This window comes from Amphiprion ocellaris, chromosome 7 (genome assembly GCF_022539595.1).
Source record: "Amphiprion ocellaris isolate individual 3 ecotype Okinawa chromosome 7, ASM2253959v1, whole genome shotgun sequence".
NCBI classification, from domain to species: Eukaryota; Metazoa; Chordata; class Actinopteri; family Pomacentridae; genus Amphiprion; species Amphiprion ocellaris.
Window position 1 is genome coordinate 21,295,772 of NC_072772.1, and position 21,081 is coordinate 21,316,852.

At 41.0% G+C, this 21,081-nt stretch overlaps 1 protein-coding gene across 2 annotated transcripts in view; it reads right to left on the reverse strand.

The window, feature by feature from the left end:
• Nucleotides 1-1,068: 1,068 nt before the first annotated feature.
• Nucleotides 1,069-21,081, reverse strand: part of LOC111562704 (large neutral amino acids transporter small subunit 4-like) — a 36,470-nt gene continuing 16,457 nt past the window's right edge. The window contains exons 6-15 of one of the 2 annotated variants that reach the window (XM_023261377.3): nt 12,962-13,054; nt 12,632-12,765; nt 11,942-12,153; nt 7,776-7,919; nt 7,625-7,642; nt 7,252-7,378; nt 7,035-7,167; nt 6,602-6,675; nt 5,203-5,326; nt 1,069-5,101 (exon numbers count right to left, since the gene is read on the reverse strand). In XM_023261377.3, the coding sequence (XP_023117145.1) occupies nt 4,940-5,101; nt 5,203-5,326; nt 6,602-6,675; nt 7,035-7,167; nt 7,252-7,378; nt 7,625-7,642; nt 7,776-7,919; nt 11,942-12,153; nt 12,632-12,765; nt 12,962-13,054 (1,221 nt within the window). In that variant the 3' untranslated portion in view covers nt 1,069-4,939. The remainder of the gene's footprint in view (nt 5,102-5,202; nt 5,327-6,601; nt 6,676-7,034; nt 7,168-7,251; nt 7,379-7,624; nt 7,643-7,775; nt 7,920-11,941; nt 12,154-12,631; nt 12,766-12,961; nt 13,055-21,081) is intronic. The other variant, XM_023261378.3, reaches the window with a different exon arrangement.

The following is a 21,081-nucleotide window of genomic DNA, read 5'->3' on the forward strand; positions in this document are numbered from 1 at the left end:
TGTACACTAACTTTAGTGTATTTTAGTGTAATTTTACTTTCATTCTATTGTTTTTTCCCTGAGTTACAGGCCTTCAGAGTACATAGGACTGAGTCGAAATTTTGCTCTTTTCATTCACAATATGTGTTCTGCATTCTGAACCGTCATCACCTCACATATAAAATACCTGCTTCAGGTTCACAGTGTAAAGCCAACAACACAAAATCTGTTCTTTGTTGAGCACGATTTTTACGTGTAACCAATACTGAGCATCAGTATTATGGGATATATCATAGTTTCAGCAGACTTGCATCTTGGATGTGTTATCAGTTTTCTGAACATTTACCACAGAAACCTTTAAAACATGCATTTTGGGTAAATTTTAAGGCTCATATATCATCATGAATGGTAGGTGGTTGGTCTCAACAAGTTACAGCAAATGAAAGGTCTCATTTTTACCGACATTTGATCTTCTCTGTGTCAAAGCTATTTTTGAATACAGCCGCATTTTATAAAATGAATGAAGTTCGGGCGCCCGTATAGCTCACCGCGTTGAGCGGGCGACCCATGTACAGGGGCTGGTCCCCGATGCAGCTGGCCCGGGTTCGATTCCTGCTCGCGGCCCTTTGCTGCATGTCTTCCCCCGACTCTTCTCTCCTGTTTCCTGTCTTTCTCTCACTGCGCTTATCTAATAAAGCTGACAAAAAGGCCAAAAAAATAACTTAAAAAAAAAAATGAATGAAGTTCAGGGCTGCATTGGTGTTCAGATGTTTCACATAACAGTTTGGACAAATCCCTTTCAACTACCTATTTGCTGAGTTAAATCCAGGTGGCGACTTTTTTTTTTTTTTTTTGGCCAGGCAGTGTATATACTATACTTTCTGTGCATGAAAATAGAACTGATTCTTAGGGGCTCAGGTAGAAACTTTTCTCAGATTTAGTTGATTTTATATGAAAAGACCACACTGCTAAACTGCAGATACCATCAACCTCATTTTTGCAGTAAACGTCTGACCCCTGCTGCTCTGGAGATGAACTATCCTTCCTGCAGAAGCTCATTCCTATCATCTGAAATAAAAGACACATCCATACAAATTATCGTGTTTATTTTGCTTCATATAATGATCTGTCTTTTTTTTTCTTTCATTTGAAACAGCATGTCTTGAAAAGTCAATGACAACGGCTATACTGTGGTACAAGACAAAAGAAACCCAAATATACAACGTAAGAACATTAAAATACACATTCTCGTAAACATCAGATGGGAAAAAAAGCTTAATAGAAGACAACACAATTAAACTGGAGCATGGTAGGTAGAAAAAAAGGGAACACGGCGTCAGGGTTAAAATATCTTTTTCTTAACATCACACATTGTCAAAAAACTCCCACAAGCAAATGCTGACACCGGGAAGTTATCATGAAAAAAACAATTCATCAATACATCGATCGATAAACCAAACTTGAGTACAATCCCTATCCTAGGAGGTTCGGGTTAGGCCAGGGAGATGATGGCATTGAGGGCAGGGTGAGTCAGTTAAGGTACGGCAGTGAAGGAAAGTGCTGATTGGTTTCCCATTGTGAGGGAATGAACTCATGCCTCATTCAGCCAGGCTCAGGTATCATATGATGTTACACGTGTGACATCAATCCAAGACAACGTTATTATTAAGCCACTGTCGAGAGTGAGTTCAGGGTGGGTTACCGGGCAAATCAAAAAATCAATGTCCATCTTCACCCACATTCATAGCGCTCTATCTGTACCTGGCTGCAATCTCTGGTCAGAACACGTTGATTTTAGTTACAGGACGCCAGAGATTCACTGTATGGAGTTAAATTAGCTCCTTGATCAGTTACATCAATGACAGTTGTACCATAAATCTGGCTTTGTGAGGTGGAAACGAATACTGTGCATTTGTAAGTGAAGATTTGTCCATTTTTTATAAAAATATATTGTAATGTATCTATCAAGTACAAAACCAGTGTTTTGGGAAACAACACTGGTTCCTCCCATTTTTGTACAATGCACACATAAAGACTGACAAATGACAGATTCAGATCTGTCTCTAGGGAGAAGGATATCGGGGCTACCATCACCCACTTAAGTGGATGGATAAAAAGAGCTTTTACACAATTTTTGTACTTTAGAGATTACAATATACAAGTTTTGAATTAAAAAAGGGAACAGATGCAGTGAATTCCTGCACACTGTCTGCATAGGTTTATCTTCAAAAATCCAAAGTTTCAGTCGTGGACCTTGCTTGGAATTTTGACGGTCATATCTGACCAAAAAGTGGCATTTTTAACAATTAAGGTGCTTCATTTTGGATGATGTACTTTTCCTACATCCATTATGCAACATTCAATTTAACACGCACAAATCTTTAAATACAAATGTACATAATTTTCCTCACATTTGTCTTCCACCTAAGCGCATTTCAAGAATTTTGGCACCAATTTGACTCCATACATTTTCTCTTCTTTTGCTTCTCTCTAAACTCATGCAGTTTAGAACCCGTTCTGATTGGTATGACCTATGGAGGTTCCTGAGCTGAGAAACAAGCCTCTGCCACCTTGTCCTTGCACATAAAGGCGATATAACGAACATGTGAAGCAATAGTTTTTTTCTGAGTATAAAAAAATAACAGCATCTTTCTGTTCCCATGTTCTGAAGTACAAATCTACATCCGAAGCTCTGAGTCTACATTCTTTGCATCATCCGGCAGACAGCCATGCTTACAATACAGGCCGCTCAGAAATACATGACTGAGGTCCATTTTAGAGGTCTAAAGTGCATCATGTGCCATTCAATTCTCACTTAGCTGGGGGAGTTTGGTGGCAGCAGAGGCTTGTCTCTCCGCTCTGTCAACAGTAAACATTTCAAGACACGTTTTAATGGGTGGATGAAAGCAATAGATAGATGGATGGATAGATGGAGGGAGGGAGGGACTGGGTGCACCACATCCTGCCTGGATCCACTCCTCCCATCTCACAGAGAGGCACTCTGAGGGTCATGGCTGTCTTTGGACGTGCCTCTGTCAGTTACTGCCAGGCAGGAAAAAAAATCATCTGAGGAGCTTGACTGTATGGCATTTGAAGACAGCAGACTGAATTATTATCTCCCTGCATCATCGTCTACACACTCCAGGCTTCTGTTCTGGGCTTCTCTTTCAAATACAAAGACTCTTTGTTGTCTGCGTTTAGTGTCATCGCTCTCTGGTTTTTCCTCTGAAGCTGGGAGTCTTTATCAGCCTGCTACCTTCTAGCAAATCTCCCTTTATGTCTGTAAGAGGTGAATTCAAGTTTCCCAGAGCTGCTGCTGTGGTTGCACTTAGTGTTAAGGTGCAGAATCACCACGAAACCGATAAGAAACAAAGAGTAAAGGTAATTCAGAAATGGTAAGTTGATTGGTTCTTTGGAGTTGTAAAGAAAAACATGCTCTTACTAGGAATTTGGTGGCAATTCATTGCCTTTGAAAAATCACCTCAACAGCGCTTTAAAGCCAAACACAAACAACAAATTTCTGTGATTCAACTAGCACCTTTTGCGATTCAAAAATACAGTCCTTAAAATGTCGCCTGTGTGTTGCCAGCACCTCGCAGAAGCACTTATTGCTACAACGAATCGAGACCCCAAATTCATCTGAGCAGCGATTTCAGTAACGCTGCTCCAACCTTTAAAAACACACTAGATCTAACGTCTTTGTCCCGTCCACCTGTTCTAAACACATCTTCTCCTTATCATCATCAGATCATGCATAAGGAACAAAGATTAAACAACGCATCTGAGATCATATTGCAAGTAAATACATGAACGATTACATATTCCAAATGTATGGACATAAAACAGAAACATGGCAAACTGGTTGTGTCTTCCTGCACCAGTGACTGAGTGAAATAGTAATAAAGGACCAGCACTGTCTCTGGCAACATGCACTGTTTGTCTAACAGCAGAAACTAAATCATCACACTGCATTAGGGAGCACAGACCCACACAAAGATGCTGCTGCAGCGTTTTCTTGACTAACTTATCTGTGTGTTGTGTGCTGATCACAAAGCTGTTGCAGTGTGAGCTTCACCCTGAACTGATGCCTCCTGTGGATTCTTATTCGGTTAATGTCCTCGGGCACAAGAGGAAGCGGAGATGCCATGACTGAGGATGCTACTTGTGTGCTTGTGCGTGTGTGTGTGTGTGTGTGTGTGTGTGTGTGTGTGTGTGTGTGTGTGTGTGTGTGTGTGTGTGTGTGTGTGTGTGTGTGTGTGTGTGTGTGTGTGTGTGTGTGCTTTTTCTCACATATAAACATGTCTGAGATAGAGTTGGCTGGGTGAGCAGCACCTTAGACAAACCCGAACCCATCAGAAAGCAAGGTCGTCATGGTTACTGGAGTCCAAATTGTTCACAACACACCAATACTGTCACTGAGATTTTTTTTTTCTTTTTTTTTTTTACATTTATCATTGGAAATGTCCTCACTGTGGTTTTCCATTGGCTGGCATCGTCTCTTCCTGTGGTTTCTGTGCAGGACTGGCGGAGGCGAAACCAGTTGGCCGTCAACGGCAGATGTAACAGCATGAAATAAAAATGGCAAGAAAGAAGAGAAGATGTGAAGAGGGGGAGTCACTTAGGGAGAAATAAACAGTTGTTTTCTCTCCCCTAGTCTGTTTAGAGGTGCAGTGGAGGGACTGTGAGCTTCTCGTGTGGTTTCAGTGTATTTCTGTGAGGTTTTTCACAGCGTATATTGTCAGAGGGGATGAAACTGGGTGTCACAGTGGTGTTCAGTCATGTATGATGAGCAGTGTAATGTGTGTGAGGAATGTAAAAGGTTTGTGAGTGTCTGGACTGAGAGAGATGCCTCAGAGTGAATGATCACATGTGTGACACAGGTAGAAGACCTCCTCCACCCTCTTTCTTTCTTAGCGTAGCTCGTCCTCTCCACTTTTTAAAAACTCTTCCTTCTCCCGGTTTAGACACAGGCCTCGGGTGTGCTGCCGTTGTTCATCTTGACGTAGATCTTGGGATCTTCGTCGCGTTCGTCTCTGAGGCGCTGGAGGTGGCGGCTGTGGCACAGCAGGTAGAGGGGCAGGCAGAATCCCAGCATGCTCAGCACCAGCAGGCCCACGTTCACCTGAAGACAGCATAGGTGTCAGGCAGACGTAAGGCTATGCAGCAGTGTAAAATGTTAAGAAGTCAGAAAAATGCTAATGTCCATGTACAGTGTTATCGTACCCATAGAGGGTCTCCATCCAGGGGTCCCACCATGGCCATGAAGAGAGGCTGCTGCAGCAGGGCGAACAGAGCGCTGATCAGAGACTGCATGCCTGTCAGGCTGCCAAACTGAGAGGACGGGTACCTGCAGCAGACAAACAGCATGTTAGACAGTAGTTATAAACAGCTCACACAACTAACCTGAGGTAGTATTTGCATTCAAAACCAAATCTGATCACAAAAAGTGAGTAAAAAGTGACTAAAATTGAAAACGGAATCAAATTTAGAATAAACACACACAGGTGACCAAATAGTATCTGGCAAAGTACTGGTATTTAACGTTGCAAATTTTTGTATGTTGCTTTAGATAAATAATTTAGAGAAAACCTGAGAAAACTAGCCAAAAATCACTATTTATTTAAGCTCGCCAGTGTTAGCTATATGTCTAGTTTGTTGCTGCAGTCATTTGCAGATTTTCAAAACCTTCTTACAAGACAATACCGTGCATTTTATCTCCAAACTGTGTTCTTATCAGCCTGCACACAGTCAGTTATCAAGCAAGACTCTTCCCAGGTCAACTTGTAAGACTTATGAGTGTACAGATTCATAAAATCTGTATCCATTTTGAAATTGCTTCTGATAGTATATCTTTGTTGAAAGACCTTTTTAATAACCCTGTTTGCATGTGTGTACTTACACATGTGGGCATGCTGGTATACACTACCAGTCTGGACACACCTTCTCATTCAATGTTTTTTATTTAATTATTTTCTACATTGTAGATTAATACTGAAGACATCAAAACTATAAAAGATACAAATGGAATTATGTTGTAAACAAAAAAGTGATAATCTTCAGTATTAATCTACAATGTCGAAAATAATACAAATAAATAAAAAGCACTGAATGAGAAGGTGTGACCAAACTTTTGACTGGTAGTGTATACTGTATCTGTGACACATACTGCATGTGTACTTTTCTTGCAGTTTGTTTTTATGGCTTTGTATGTGTTTTCTTTGTAAACTTTGAAGGTTCTGGGTTCTAACCTGCAGGTCGACTGGGGCATTTCTGTGTGGAGTTTGCATGTTCTCCCTTTTCTCTGCAGTATTCTCCCACAGTCCAAAGACATGTATCTGATTCTAAATTGGCCTGAGGTGTGAGTGTGCATCAATGGTAACTTTATTGCTATATTATCATTCAATAAGCAATGGTTTACCCAGTTTAATGTGGTAAACTTGGCCATCCTTGACCTCAACCCCATCCAACACCTTTAACGCCAATACTGATGAATGTGGAATGTAAATCTTCACATAACAGTGCAGGCTGATACAGTAGGATATTAAGGCCTGTAGTCCTGTATTGTTGTACTGTGTCGTTTTTATTGTTATGCTGTCATCTGTTGAACATGTGACACACTTACACAGCAGCGTAGAGGCCTCCGACCGCAGAGTGGATGAAGCCTCTGACAATGGTGTGCAGGATGAAGGACAGAATCTGAAAAGGAGGAGAGAAGAGTAAATAATATATTTTACATTAAAGACCACGTCAGGTAACGGCTGCCCTGCTTTTACTGAGAACTGGATTTCCATCTTTGATACATGAAACTCAGTAAATAACATGCAATGACAGTTCTGTCCAGTAGGTGGCAGTAAAGTACTGAGAAACATCAGGAGCTGCGGTGCATGTGAATGTGTCCTGTATGAACATCATGTACATCTCTCCCCCTCTGCAGTGTTACCTCACCCCATGAAGGAGACTCGGGGCTACAGCAGCACATGCTGAGGAATGAGAATCACCCCTAAAAATGTTCACTCATTCTAATGAAAGAGCTCCCTCCACTGACGTCTGCGTACCTGAAGTGGCAGGTTGGGGACGATGCAGGTGCATCCAAAACCGACCAGGAGCAGGTTGGTGAAGATGAAGGCTCTGGTGGCGTTGACGATCTTCTGGATCTGTTTGCTGGGGGGGCGGGGCTGACCAGGCTCTCTAACAGAACATGATAAAATAGAATCAGTGCTTCGTTTCGTCTTCTCTTACCTCCGTGCTATGACTAAACACAACCACGCTCACCTCTTGACACTCTTATCATTCTCGTCCTCGCAGTCTTTCAGTTTCCAGTCCATGACGTAGCCAATCACAGGAGAGGTGACCAGACACAGAAGCTGGAGCACGCCAAAGATGGAGGTGTACACGCTCACTGAGAAACACAAGACAGCAGCGACTGAGTTATTATTGTGATTTATGCCGTATTTTGAACATGAAATGAGTGGTATGAGGAGTTTAGAGGGCGATGCACGTTGACACTGACAGGATGGGGCTTGTTGGGGTTGTGACTACACATTTTACTCCAGACTTCATGCTCTAGACAAGACAGCTAAAGTGGACAGACGTTTGAGGGGAGGGTGAACAGTGTAGGTGGTTAGTCTGGCCTCAGGTCTCTTACCCACTTCCATCCTCTCCACTGCAACAGCAGCAGCAGGAAGCCAGCATGACAGGGATGTTAAAGAGGTGTTAAAGATAAAAAGCAACCGTTCACACAACATCTGTGTTTTCAGATATACTTCAATCAGCTGCCTGTGAGCAACGGCACACACCTGTGCTGAGGTCTCCGTCTGTCAGGGACTCCAGGATGGTGTTCATGGCTCCCATGTAGAAGATGAGGCGCAACTGAGTGACACACATGGTGATGAGGCTCAGCAGGAAGATGGGACTGAAGATACTCTTCATGAAAGACTGAGCTGCAGAGGAAATGAGAGAGGAGATGTCATTAAAGCCAGAGCCAGATCAAATCACTGTTAATAACCACAAAGAAATCAAATATTGGCCAAGGACACATGGAGTCTTGTGTTTTTCAAAATGCGTCACTGCTGCTGCTTTTATATAACATGATGATTGTACATTTTTTAAACATTTCCCAAACAGAAAAAAATGGGGTTAATGCTCCCATAGTTTGCATACCATATACTGCTCAGTTATTCAGTTACATATTTTATCCAACTCCTTTTTTACTTGTTTTTCAGCAGCAAAACACAACGTCTTTACTAATGGTCTCACAGATATCTACTGTTTGCACCAGAAGATAAAATGTTGTGACCACAAGGTTACTTAAGTTCTCAGAACAAACAGAGTCATTGCCTTCAAGAACTAATAAACATAAAAAATGTCTTCACTAAATGGCTTTCAGATGAGATTGTAAGTCTTAAATTGTGGTATAAATTCTTTTCATGGGCTTTCACATATGCAAGTAAATTCAGGAGGATATGATCATTTATTACGGAACAAGGCAAAATGTTTAGCGGGAACCTTGTGGCTCTCTGAGGATGTTTTCAGGCAACGTGACCACGAATGGCAGTGTTTAACAGGTATAATGTTTACCATGTTTTCCATAGTTACTCAGCATGTTAGCGTTCAAATAAAAATTCTTTTTGGATGGGATCTTCATGAGGTTACCAGAGCGATTACAATTCATCCCGATAGGACTATAAATATATATTGTGAAGCCAGTTTACTGACAACCCACCTAATTGTTGTGGAGATATTTCACTAAAAACTGCAAGAGTCAACCTGACAAAAAGTCAATCGTCACATTTAGTAGGATTCATCCTGAGGTCAGTACAAAGCTGTTTGTGTTCTTACTCAGAACAACTGACCAAACAAACCTGCATTAGCATAGCCCAAAACAAAAACTTTATCTACTGCAAACCTTCTCTCCCACCTGTTCAGAACGGCTTTTAACACATAATACAAATTTATTTTTATGATGTATTTTATGACTTGTTTTATGATGCTCCTCTATTTTGTAAATGTTTGCTGATTTTATATGTGAAGTGTCTTTGAGTGTTTTGAAAAGTGCTATATAAATAAAATGTATTATCATTATTATTATTATTATTATTATTATTGTAGTTCATTTCAACAAAACAAAAAGGTATTATTGCACTCCCAGTGTTGTCTGCACATGTTTCCTGTCAGTCACAGCATTTTAATACACAATCTATATGATGAGGATTTCATTTTGTCTTATGCATGTACAGTACAGACAGCTACAAGCCCAAATATTCCTCTGCTTCTAGGTATCTGTTGCCACATTTAAACTCTTTTCATACGATGTAAATACACATTGTACACCAATGTGCCTTCCCCCAGGTCTATCTCCTGCTAAGGTGGAAGAGATTGTCATCTAAATATTCCCACTGGCCCCTGGGTGCTACGGCAACACGTCTTAACATGAACGAGAAGCACAGAGGATGGAGGATTCAAAGAAAAGTGGGTTCGAGGAAGAGTTGATCATTAATCAAAGTTGTGAATATAAATGGAAACTGTCCATATGGTGAAGCGCTGGACAGGGCAGTTAATGGTGGGTGCACAGATGGAGCAGATGGGTTTATTGCCTTGAACAACAAGTATCCATCTCAGGCTTAATTAAAGGAATTGTTTGGTCAAGCTCGTAACGCTTTGTAATGTTTTATGAGCACTTTGAGGCATTCAGGAATGTGATAGAGGAAGTAAAATGAGTGTCATTTACCATTAAAATTGAATGCAAAATCATGATCAAAGTCAAAGAAAGGCAGTTCAAAATTAGACTTCAGAGGAGGCTGAGATTGTAGGAAAAAATGATAGATTTTAAAACATTTATTTCAATATATAAATCTAATTAATCAGTATAGTCGCATGATTTATGTTTGTTACTAACTTTTGAAAAAACTACAGAAATTCAAATGAGTCCTTTCACATCCCAGGATTGAGTGTTCACTCAGAGTGAACAGAAACTAGGTCTAAGATGTGGAGATTCTGCAACCTTCACAGCCGCTGTCACATCAGAGCAGAGTGAGAGGGGAACAGGTTTGTGTGTAATATGGTGTATATCTTTAAAGCTCCTGACAGACGGAACATGTCCAGCTGTTATGAAACCAACCATGGGCATCCTGCACACACTCCAAACACACACAGAAACAGACACACACTTGAATCGCACTTCAATCCACACCAATGCATCTGGAGAGCTCCCTGCCAGCGCGCCACACACCTGCTGAGCAGCTTTTCTTAGAACAAGGTCCGAACCGATTCCACGGTCCGTTTGGTACCAAAGACACCGAGAGGGGAGCAACCAGACCCACCCGCTGGGAGTGTCTGACCCCGGGGGGAGAACCAAGAGGGCCTGAGGAGGCCTGGAGGTGTCGGGGTAACAGAGGTTAGCTTGGATATAGGGCAGTGGCAGTGAAGGGCTACCACTGAGATATTAGGGGTGCTTGTGTCTAATTGTTGTGTACAGATGTAGGTCACGCATCTAGGTTCTGTGTTTTCCAGCCATACAGTGGATTTACATCCAACAACACTCTGATTACTGAAAGTTTAAGGACTGTAGAGCTTTAATGTTCTGAAGGGTTTTTTTAATTTGTTTTTTGTTTTTAAGTCAAAAGCAGTTGAAGTTGCATTAACTGATCGTGGTTGGCCACTTGGGGAAACAGAACAAGCTAAAAACACGACACTAGCATACAGTATTATCACCTTTTAAAGTCATTGGCTAGCAAGCATGTTAGGTTAGTTATGCATTAAACAGAAACATTAGCGACATTAGCATTCAGTTAGAATCCCAAATCCAGTCATGAGAGGAATTTAAGTCCAATATCTGCTCTTTATTTAGCTCTGTTTTGATCTCTGCTAACTCCAGAGGAAAATGTTTGTCTTTTTAGCTGCTAAACTATGGTCACCTACTAGCTGCTACCTTTGTGTATCTAACTCCTGTTCAACTGTGTGTATCAGAGCTTTTTTTAAACAAATGGCTGCCTATTGGGGCTTGAAACAAAATCATTAATAATAAACCAAAACGATGAATGAAAAAAGGCTAACTTGCTCTGTAGAGCTACTGGGTAACGTAGAATCAGATGATAATACTCCGTGACTTTACACAGTCAGTTATTTCATTATTGGTGCCGAAAAAATGAACAGACTAAATGAAAATTAAATGAATGGATACAACCTTTCTTCATCAGAAAAACATTATTTTTGTGAACACGAAAAACTTAGTTATATTAGATGAATAATGTAACTTAAATAGACAGTTGATTAAGATGTTAATCTACCAATGAAGCAAACTGTGGTTAGATCTCAGCAAGCTTGCACTATAGTGAAACTAAATTTAGGGGGGTTTAGGATATACTTTGGGCTTATGTATTGCATAAAAGTGGGACAAGGCTTTTCACACCAGTTTGAATAATTTACTGCACATGGGATTATCATTTGACACTCATAATCTTGCAAACATGTATGTAAGAGAAACGCTTCAAGACTTGGTTGTTAATGAAGATCTTTATAAACAGCTCTTTTCGCTGCACTGCCTCACCGCTGTGGGATGGACTGTTCGTCTGGACTGCCTTTGTCCATCATGGAGCTTTTTCTCCTGCCTCATTCATTTACGACGCCAGACTGGCTTTTGAGATGCTCAGATGAATATTCATAAGTTGGCAAAAAGGACACAACAAAAACTGGGACACCCTGTCCACAAGACTGAATCATTTGAGCACAAGGAGCACTTATGTTCACTTATCTGTGGCGTGCAGACAGCAGTGACTTCTGTCAGCTCTATGAGGGGGATTCCACTTTTCATAATCAGATGGCAACAAAAGCCACTGAAAAAGCTGTGAATGGGCTCATACAGAGAGAACTCAACGTTTGACTAAGTTTCGGCTTCACTACCACCCAATGACGGATTCCTAACATTACAGAATTTTAAAAGTAAGATCTTCCATTTCAGACTTACTCTCTTCCTGGCCCTTGCATTTCACCTCCAGGTCGACAGTGGACAGGCACAGCTTGTTGGCCTCCTGTGTGGCCAGGTCTGTGGGCGGCTGGTGCTGCTGCTTTATTGAGTTGCCAACACTAAGACGCCGCCCCACTGTGGTCACCTGCCGATAAAACTGCTTCCCTGTGATCTTGTGGTCAAAGCCCAGCCAGCTGAACTTGATCTTCACCCTGAGAGAACGAAGGAAAGAAGAGAGAACATGAGGGGTGATTGGGAACACAAAATACCCAGCACAGGAAAGTGTCAAATAAAAACAGAGAAGAAGGAAAAATGCCAGCGGAGACAGAGAGGAAGAGAGAAAAGACTAAAGGAAACAGAAAATCCAGGTAAATGAGAGGAAAGCTGGCTGATCATCTGGTTTTATGGTCTTTCCCCTCTAGGGTTCACTTGGACTCTGCTGCATTACATTGGGATTTACTGCACATAAGTGCGTGAGCCTGCATGTCTGCAGTCTTGCACATGTGTATTGTACATTGCAGTGATCTCTGCAGAGAATGCAGTCTGTCTGGGCTCAGTCGGAATCAATTTAGAGAACGTATGACCTGAGGTTAGCTAATAACATAACAATGGCTGCTTAACAATGGTGACTGGAGGCTGCACATATGTTTAAATGCCTTTGTTGTGTGGCAGTAAGTGTGGTTGTCTCACGTGAAGTCCATATCTTCCGGGCCGGGGAAGGGCTCCAGAGGCCAGTTGACGAAGCAGTTGAGGAAGACAAGGCAGGCACAGCCGGCCCAAACCAGCAGGATGGAGATGAAGGTGGCACCCAGATCATAGATGACCTACATGCGGGCAGGCAGAACCAAACAAATAGATCATAATGGAGAATCAATACCACTTTCTCTCGTAGCAGTGTTTTTGTATCAGAGTAAATGTCACCGTCTAGGTAGAACACAAATGTGACAGCTGAGGACAGAGAAACAAATATTCTGGGATATATAAATAATGAGGAGAAGAAGGTAATAGATCAGATGTTACCTTGATGCCAGGGAAAGTGACAGCAGAGGAAGCGTAAGATCCAATCATCAGGGCGATGAAGGTCGACCTCAGGTCTCCAAACATGTTGGGAAGCTACAGAGAGCCGACAGAAGAGATCAGCTTTCAAACTGAATACACAGGAATGTCATTTAAACACAAATAAGCGCATAAAACAGCAGACTTTTTCATAAAATCTGAAAGTGAGTTTTTTTTTTACTACCCTGGGGCTTAAAGGAGAAAAAAATCTATTATCCACTTGGTAACACAACACACATAGGTACAGACTAGACTTGCTCTCCTGGAATTTCATTGTGAAAGCAGAGAAAAAGCTTTCCCATGTGCATGCTTCACTGATGAAGGTTTTGGCCTTAGAGGCAAAGTAAGTGATTCTAATCCAGTGAACTTTTAGTCAGATTCAGTGAACATCTCAGTCCACTGTCCGTCTGTTCTGATTGCACACTGAAAATAATCTGGTGTTCATTCACAGCAGTGGTTCTGTAAATGTGCTCGGTTTGATCCATGCAACACTATTCCAGCATGTTGATGTTTGTGCAGGGGCAGTGGCAACAATCTAAACATGGAAACTAGCTAAGTGTCAGCAATCCTTCTCCAGGATCGCTGACTGCACCTTTAAAGCCATAAAAAAAAGGCTCTGAAACTGCCCACTGTGCTGCTGCATTAAGAAATACAAAACATCTAGCTGACCTAAAGGCAGACTATGTAACCTTTGACAGATGAGATGACATGAAATCTTTAATTTAAATGAAATAAAACACAACTTTGCCCAATTCAGTACATTCAGGAGTTTTGTTGTTACAATTTTATTTGGTCTAGTATGACCAGTTAACTCACGGTGGTTCATGTTTGCAAACTTTAGATGGATATTGCTAAAAAACAGACAATTCAGAGTCAGTTCATTGACTTTGTAACTCTGTTTATGCTGCTGTTATGCTATGTTTTAGCATTCACTGTTACCCTTGCGACCTGGGGAAACAGTGTAGCAAGAGTCTACCTTAAACCTTGTCAACCAGCAGCTTGACTGGAGCAGTCAAGCTCCTGCTGGACACAATTACATCTATAATTGGATTTAGTTAACTACAGTAGATTAATTACTTCATTTTTGTCCTGTGGGAAGCAAGTTAGGTTGCACACTGATCTTTGTTGTCATATTTTGTCCTTATGCAATCCACTAAAATGTACAAATGGCCACTTGCTGTAAAAGAATGTAGCTAACTGCATACATGCTCGTAAGTAGTTCACCCCAGTGCTGTACATTATTGACTACTGATAGGCCTGTCACCACCAAGTACACCCTGTGCTGCCGGCATCTGGGCGTTACACTGTTTCTGTTCCAGCATTTCAAAGAGAAAAGCCAGAAAGTCTTGCATAATAACACTCAACCCTCGACTTAAGACAAAAGCACATGCTGTTCTTAACTAGGCAACTTGAAAATGTAAACAGCCCTCTTCAGGAAGTCAAAAACAGAGAGCAAAAAAGGAGAGATGTGGCTCAGAGGCTTATCGTCTCTGTGATATATGTCAGCTTTGTGTTTAATTTAAGCCATCTGGATGATTCAAAGTATGATATATGAGGAGAAGAAGTCAAACTCCAAGTCAACAGCAGTAAACAAGTGGAGGCAGGGAGTAAGTCTTTACTAAAAGCATCATTATGGGTCATAAATAGCAAAACTGCACTGAGTGCTCCATTCATTTCATCCCTCATTGTCCTCATCTGTCTGTCCACGCGTCCTTCCAGACGGCATGTTCACCACAGGGGTGAAGCTTGTTAGCCAGCTGCTCGAACTTTCTCACCCCACTCAGACGTCACTCCCTGGACTAATCAGAGCAAAGGTGAGCTCCATAAATTGCTACGCCCCTGCCATGACATCCAAAATAACAAGGCCCCCGAATTCTCCCGCTGCTGATTCTCTGCAGCGGCACTCAAGCAAAAGAATCTAGTTTTGACACATTAGATGAGGTGACTGATTTACTGACATGGCAGGTGGTGGGTATGGTGGATGGCTGACCTTTAGCCCAGTTGGTGGAGAGCAGAAGAGAGGAGACACAAATCACTACCTCAGCAGATTTGTGATGACGAATCAAGGCCAGCTCAGTATATCAATGCAGAGTCAACACGTTCTGATTTCCCCGCTGATGCTCTATCCTCCTCCAGACAATGACGAGGGTCTTTTTTATATTTACAGACTTTTGCAAGAGATTTATTAATACTGCAAATTTCAGATGTCCCTGTAGCTCAAAAAGTTAGGCGGGCGATCCACAAACAGGGGCTATAGTCCCAGATGCAGTGGTCATGGGTTCAAGTCCGACCCATGGCCATAAAGGCCAAAACAATTACTTTAAATAAAAAAAATATTGTAATGTACTGTGACTCAGCAAGGTGCAGGTAGCTAGTGAGGAGAGTGTGGTCTAGTTATTTCTAATCCTTGTCAAAGCTAAGCAACAGGATCCACGACTGAAAAATGAAGCCAAATACTGCACTTCTTCAAATGAACACTTGAGGCTGAATCCAAAAGTGAGTCACTCCCTATTGATTCCCATGATATAATGTCCAACTCTACAGCAGAAAATAACACATTTACAGCATGGTATAAAAACTGTTTTGGTCCTAGTTAGTTTTCCTGTTCATTACAACTGTACAGGGGGAGAATCTTTATATCTGCTTATATTGTATTAAGGCTTAAAGTTACTGCATAATTAAGGGTGTGGCCGCTTTGGGTGACAGGTGGGTGCTGTCACAGGACGGTACATGGCCCAGGATACGTTTGCATGACCTGCCTCAACACTTCTCTCACTCCACCTCTTCTCTAACTGTTGGATTAGCTTGTTTGGAGGAGTCAGGTACTGCCAAGACAGCATCACACTAAGCTTCACAAGTGATAATTTAATATTCTGTAACCAATTTTTACTTCAAAATGAGGGTTTAAAGAATATATAAATAACACTAGGGAAGAGTTTTTCTAAGTCATGTTTATATAGTCTCCAAATCAGAAGCTCAAATGAACAACTTTCCATTCAGACTCCAGATATCCAGCATCAGATACAAAAAAAACAAGGCATCTGCAGCGTGGATAATCAGTCCATAACCTTTCTGTCATTCACCTCCTCTGTGTCTCCTCCACCAATACACTCGGGTTTATTTGTTCGCTCTGGGAACAGGTCTATTTGGAAGCAGCACTGTTGCTACAGGCAATCATTTCTGCAAGCGCATGGGCGACAAAACAACAAAATCATGTGAGTGTGCAGCAGCCTGCCCAAACCGCAGTCAAAACCATGTCTAGCATTTTTTTAATCAGCTGAGCATTTGGCCTGATTTTGAGCTTATGTCATACTGGGAGTTTCTCTGGGTTACTATAGCTGTGAGTCACAGTCAGCTGCTGAGGCTGCTGTTTCCAAATAAACGTGTCACAAACTGGTTTGATCCGTTAATCACGAAAGAAGAAGTAGGGATTAATGGGTTCAGCTAGATAAAGAGTGGGTGAGTGTGTTGATGGGAGGAGCAGCTGTCAGGCTTGACAAGGAGCAGATAAGAGTGTTTTTGTAGCTCTACTCAGTAACAGATCAGTCAGGCAGACAGGTGAGTTTGAGACTGTTAAACACTGAAGGACAAAGAATCTGTTGTGACTTCAGGCGCTAACAGACACACTAAACAACTGACAGCACAGTAACTGTACACAGTCACCAGACAACAGACATGATTACAGATATTTAGATTAAATCTGTCTGAACTGTCATAAATGCACACTTGATCCATTAGGCCATTTACTGTCTACACACACCTGCCAGCTCTCATGTTTCTGCTCATAAACGTCATTAAAGAGCAGCTGAATTCTGTAGATGCCTTGTAAACACGACTGAGACTCGTTAGCAGGCTAGCAGCTCTGTGGAGCTTAAACCAGCTTTGAGCTAAATGCTAGCTAATATTCGTGACTACTACTAATATGCTGATATTATTATTAAGGAGAGGATAAAACCTTGAAGTTTGTCCTGTTGTTTGTATTACATGTATTTCTGCCCAGAGACTGTAGATGTAAATGAGCTAAAAGTTAAATTAAGTACAACACAACTTTTAACCTTACATTAGATTTATCCTTTTTTACATGGCCCCTGACAAATAACTATAATAAACAGAAACAAATACACAGTGTTTGCTTTTGCTGACATTTCCATATTGTTTTTGCCCTAAGTGAGATATATATGACCTGTCATAAATATTGAACTTTACAGCTCTAATTACAACTTATATTGTGATGACAGTGCTACCTACAAGCAGGAAACTCCTAATTATGCTAATTTTGACATAACATGAATGCAATATCAGCAAAAAACAGTAATATTTAGCATGTAAACTATCTAGGGTTTGGTTTTATAATGCTAACAATTGCAAAAACTCAAGGGAATCGCCATAACTATTACTGATCCTCCAAAGGGCATATCTGTACAAAGTTACATAGCAATTCATCCAGTAGTTGCTGAGACAATTTATATGGATCACAGATTGCATATAAAAGACTGGTAGTCACCATGACGTCACCCATTGATTTGTGGACCAACCCTACATGTGATCCCTACAGTTTGGCATTTGACTGTCGGCATCTTAGCTAGTCATTCAAAACAGGGTGTGACAAGCATGTGTGGTAAATCTGAACCCACAGCAATACCGTAGTCAGTCATAAGGTAGCCAAGCACTAAAACGTAACCTGCTTTATCGTCTATTTTCCTCTAAATCGGGCCATAATTTAGTAAATGAGCATCACGCTGTATTGAAGGAGATTTCAAACTAGTGATTGAGACCATACAAGAATTTGGAAAATGTTTAGTGAGGTAACAGATCAGGTGAGAAGTAATGTAATTTTCTCAAAGACTTCTAGACAATCAGTCTTTTTGCAGCTAATGGAGTCGCCCCCTGCTGGCTGTTAGAAAGAATGCAGGTTTGAGGAATTACTGTATTGGCTTCACTTTAAGACCTGGAGGCTATTTATATCTTTTATATACCGTCTATGGTCTGGACCAATGTGATAAACCAACCAACTCTGCCTGTGCTGCAAACTAGTAAAAAATATGTTTTTTTTTTTTTTTTTTTTGTTCTAATCCCTGTAAGGTTTTACTTCAGAGAGCGGTGGCTTGTTGTGGTGATTTCCTAATCATCAAAGGAATGTGTTGCCTGTGTTCCTTAGCCTTCAAGGTACAATATGGGATTATGTAGTTTCTGATCAGAGGTGTTTGTTCTCGGAAGTTCACCTCCTTTCCTCACTTACCCTTTTTCAGCTTCATTAAACACAGACTTTAATAATCCCTAACTAGTTCGATCAATCTCCTAATCTCCATTACATCACAAATATCAATGGTTACATTTATCTCCAGTGGGAATGGTGAAGGATAAAAAAGAGAGCAACCTTGTACATAGATACCTCTTCAAAATAATCACACCCACCACCTACTTTGTGGTTGCTTCTTCCCTGAATAGCTCTTTTGTTGGCTCTGTGCTCATAGTGTATCCATGCAGAGAGTACACATACACATAGATGGACTCTGTATTTGAACGGCCACTAAAGGTCTGTTACAGTTTCAGAGCAGTCACCTGGAGATAAGAGATCAGGGACCACTGGCAGAGTTCGGTTACTAGCAGGTGCACGTGCAGAAAGTTTATCTGATGAATGGTATAAACATGAATAAAAGACAGTGTGTAGAGAAAGAACAAAGAATAATAAAAATGGGTTAAAAAAAGTAAATTAATAAGTGAATCTAATTGTTTTAGGGTGTTGCTTCAGGACTATCTAAGGAACTCAATAGTCAATGCAAGCACAGCTGTTCAACATTTTGTTTAGAACGATAAGTTCACTTACAGGTTGATAAAATTAAATAAAGTGTTAACTGAACAAAGAAAAGGTTTACTAGCAGGTGAATGTGTTATGTAGATGAGTCAAAGGCAGCAGCAGCAGAGTTTTCATAGTGCAGGCCTGGCTGAGACCTTTGCACACATTAGGGTGGAGCAATGTCTTGTTAATTTTGTTTGCAGCAAATTGTTGCAGGTCAAATGATCATTTTTGGTCAGTTAATTGAATAAATTGCTTATGGTGGCAGACTGCTAACATACGGTATTATAAGCTTTTCTTAAATGCAACTCTCAACTGATCAAAAGCTAGAATGATTGCTTACATTAATCTTTTTTTAATTGTTGATATAATTCATACAATAATTATTATTTAAATTACGCAAGGGAAGGACATGTAACACAGGTAAGTCAAAAGTGACTTCAGGACACCCAACTAGTTGAGTCATCAAACTCTGAGTTTTTTTCTTCTGACTGCATGTTCACTCTTACATTGTTCAGGAGTCTGTATAAGATCTTAATCCACAGCTAAACCTTTACATAAACATACATAAACATATTTCCATATAAAAAACACACTGCGGTTGGTCAGAACTGCTTAGTTGTGTTTAAATGGAGGGTTGCTGCACTACTAAACTATATCTGTTCCGCTAATTATATCTTTTGTTCTGCAAAAATGTTGTGCCAGAAAAACAGTAGTTACTGGATATACATCTAGTTCTAAGAGTACAGGTGTAGCCCTGTAACAGGCTCATATACACTACATGGGTTATGTAGGTTAGCCACACTTAAGTCCGTGGTGGTCACGGCCATTTCAGGCCACTTGGTCAAAGGAAATTGTTCTTTGAAAATTTTCCTTCCTGGCTAATCTTGAGACCTTAAAAAACACCCCAACAGTTCTTGGGCCAAAGTCGAAATATAATGGAGCAATAAGTGTTTTAAAATGTCCCTGGATTTGCCAACAAAAGAACAGCTTTTAAAAGGGCTTCACAACAGCAGCTCATTGAATTGGGCTAAACCCACCTGAACTCACTTAACCCAGCCTGCATGCTAACATGTTTAGCTAAGCTGGTGATCATAGTAAGCACTATATCTGATGAATATTATCATATTAGCACTTACATTATGAAAATGTTGGCATGTTGACAAAAATGTAGTGGACTGTAAACTCAGAGAGGTGCTAGCACAGCTCCTGTTCATAGTGTAACACGGATTTTTTAATTAATGTTTACTTCAAAAAACCGTATAGGCCAGTCGAAACCTGACCAGCGGTGATTTGATGTTATTGTGGTGAGAGTGCTGAATGTTATCAGCGCAGTGAAAGGAGAGGTACACTGTGTACAATGTACACTATGTGACACACTTATATAGAACGAGCACATTTGTTTGTCGATATTTCAGCAGGGCTTCAGGCAAGACTGCTGTTTCTACAGCATAGACCTGTTGTTTTAACTCTTATCTCTGCATTGTGAACTTAATCAGATGTAAATATATTCAACATGGTACCAGATAAGCTTGGAACCACATCAGGACTCCTGTTGCACTTGTTTTTTTGTGAATCTAACTTCAAACTAACCACTTTAGATTCTTACTTCGCTTAAAGTTTTCCTTGCGATTGCAACTTTTCGACCATCCTGCACTTTTACACAGATTTAGTAAGTCAGTCTGGATGAGAGTGTGTGCTGAGTGTTGAAAATGGAAATGGAAAAGGCAGAACGTGAGGTGACAAAGAGACCGAGGGAGTGGGAAAACATGCTGAGCCTTTCAAGCCGGACAGAGGCAAAAAAAGAGGAAACTGAACACAGCCGTCTGAGAGGAAAGAATAGAGAAATGAAAGAAGGAAGAAGGTTTTGCTGCAGCAAGTGGAAACTCCAGCTGCCTGTTGCCGGAGCATTGAGAACCAGCTCTGACCGGTCCAGTCCTGACGCACAGGATAGAACCTCATTCATCATAAAGAGCAGCCAAGTGTGCCGTAAGATTAGCAAACAGCCGATGATGAACACCAGACGGCATACCTCCATCGATCTGATGTCATCGCATGCTCCCTTTTAGTAGAATATTTTTTGGTGCTTGACATATTTTGGACTGAAACTAATGGGCTTTCACACCAAAAAAATAAAGGGAAAAAAAAGCATCCTTCCAAGAAAAAGTTTCCTGAAAGGCCAGAAATGTCTCAAAGTGAGTGTTAAGACCCCTCTGTGCCTGGAAGGAATTTACAGTCATTCAGGCAGCACAGAAAACCCCCAAAACAGCCACCACTGGGTCAGACT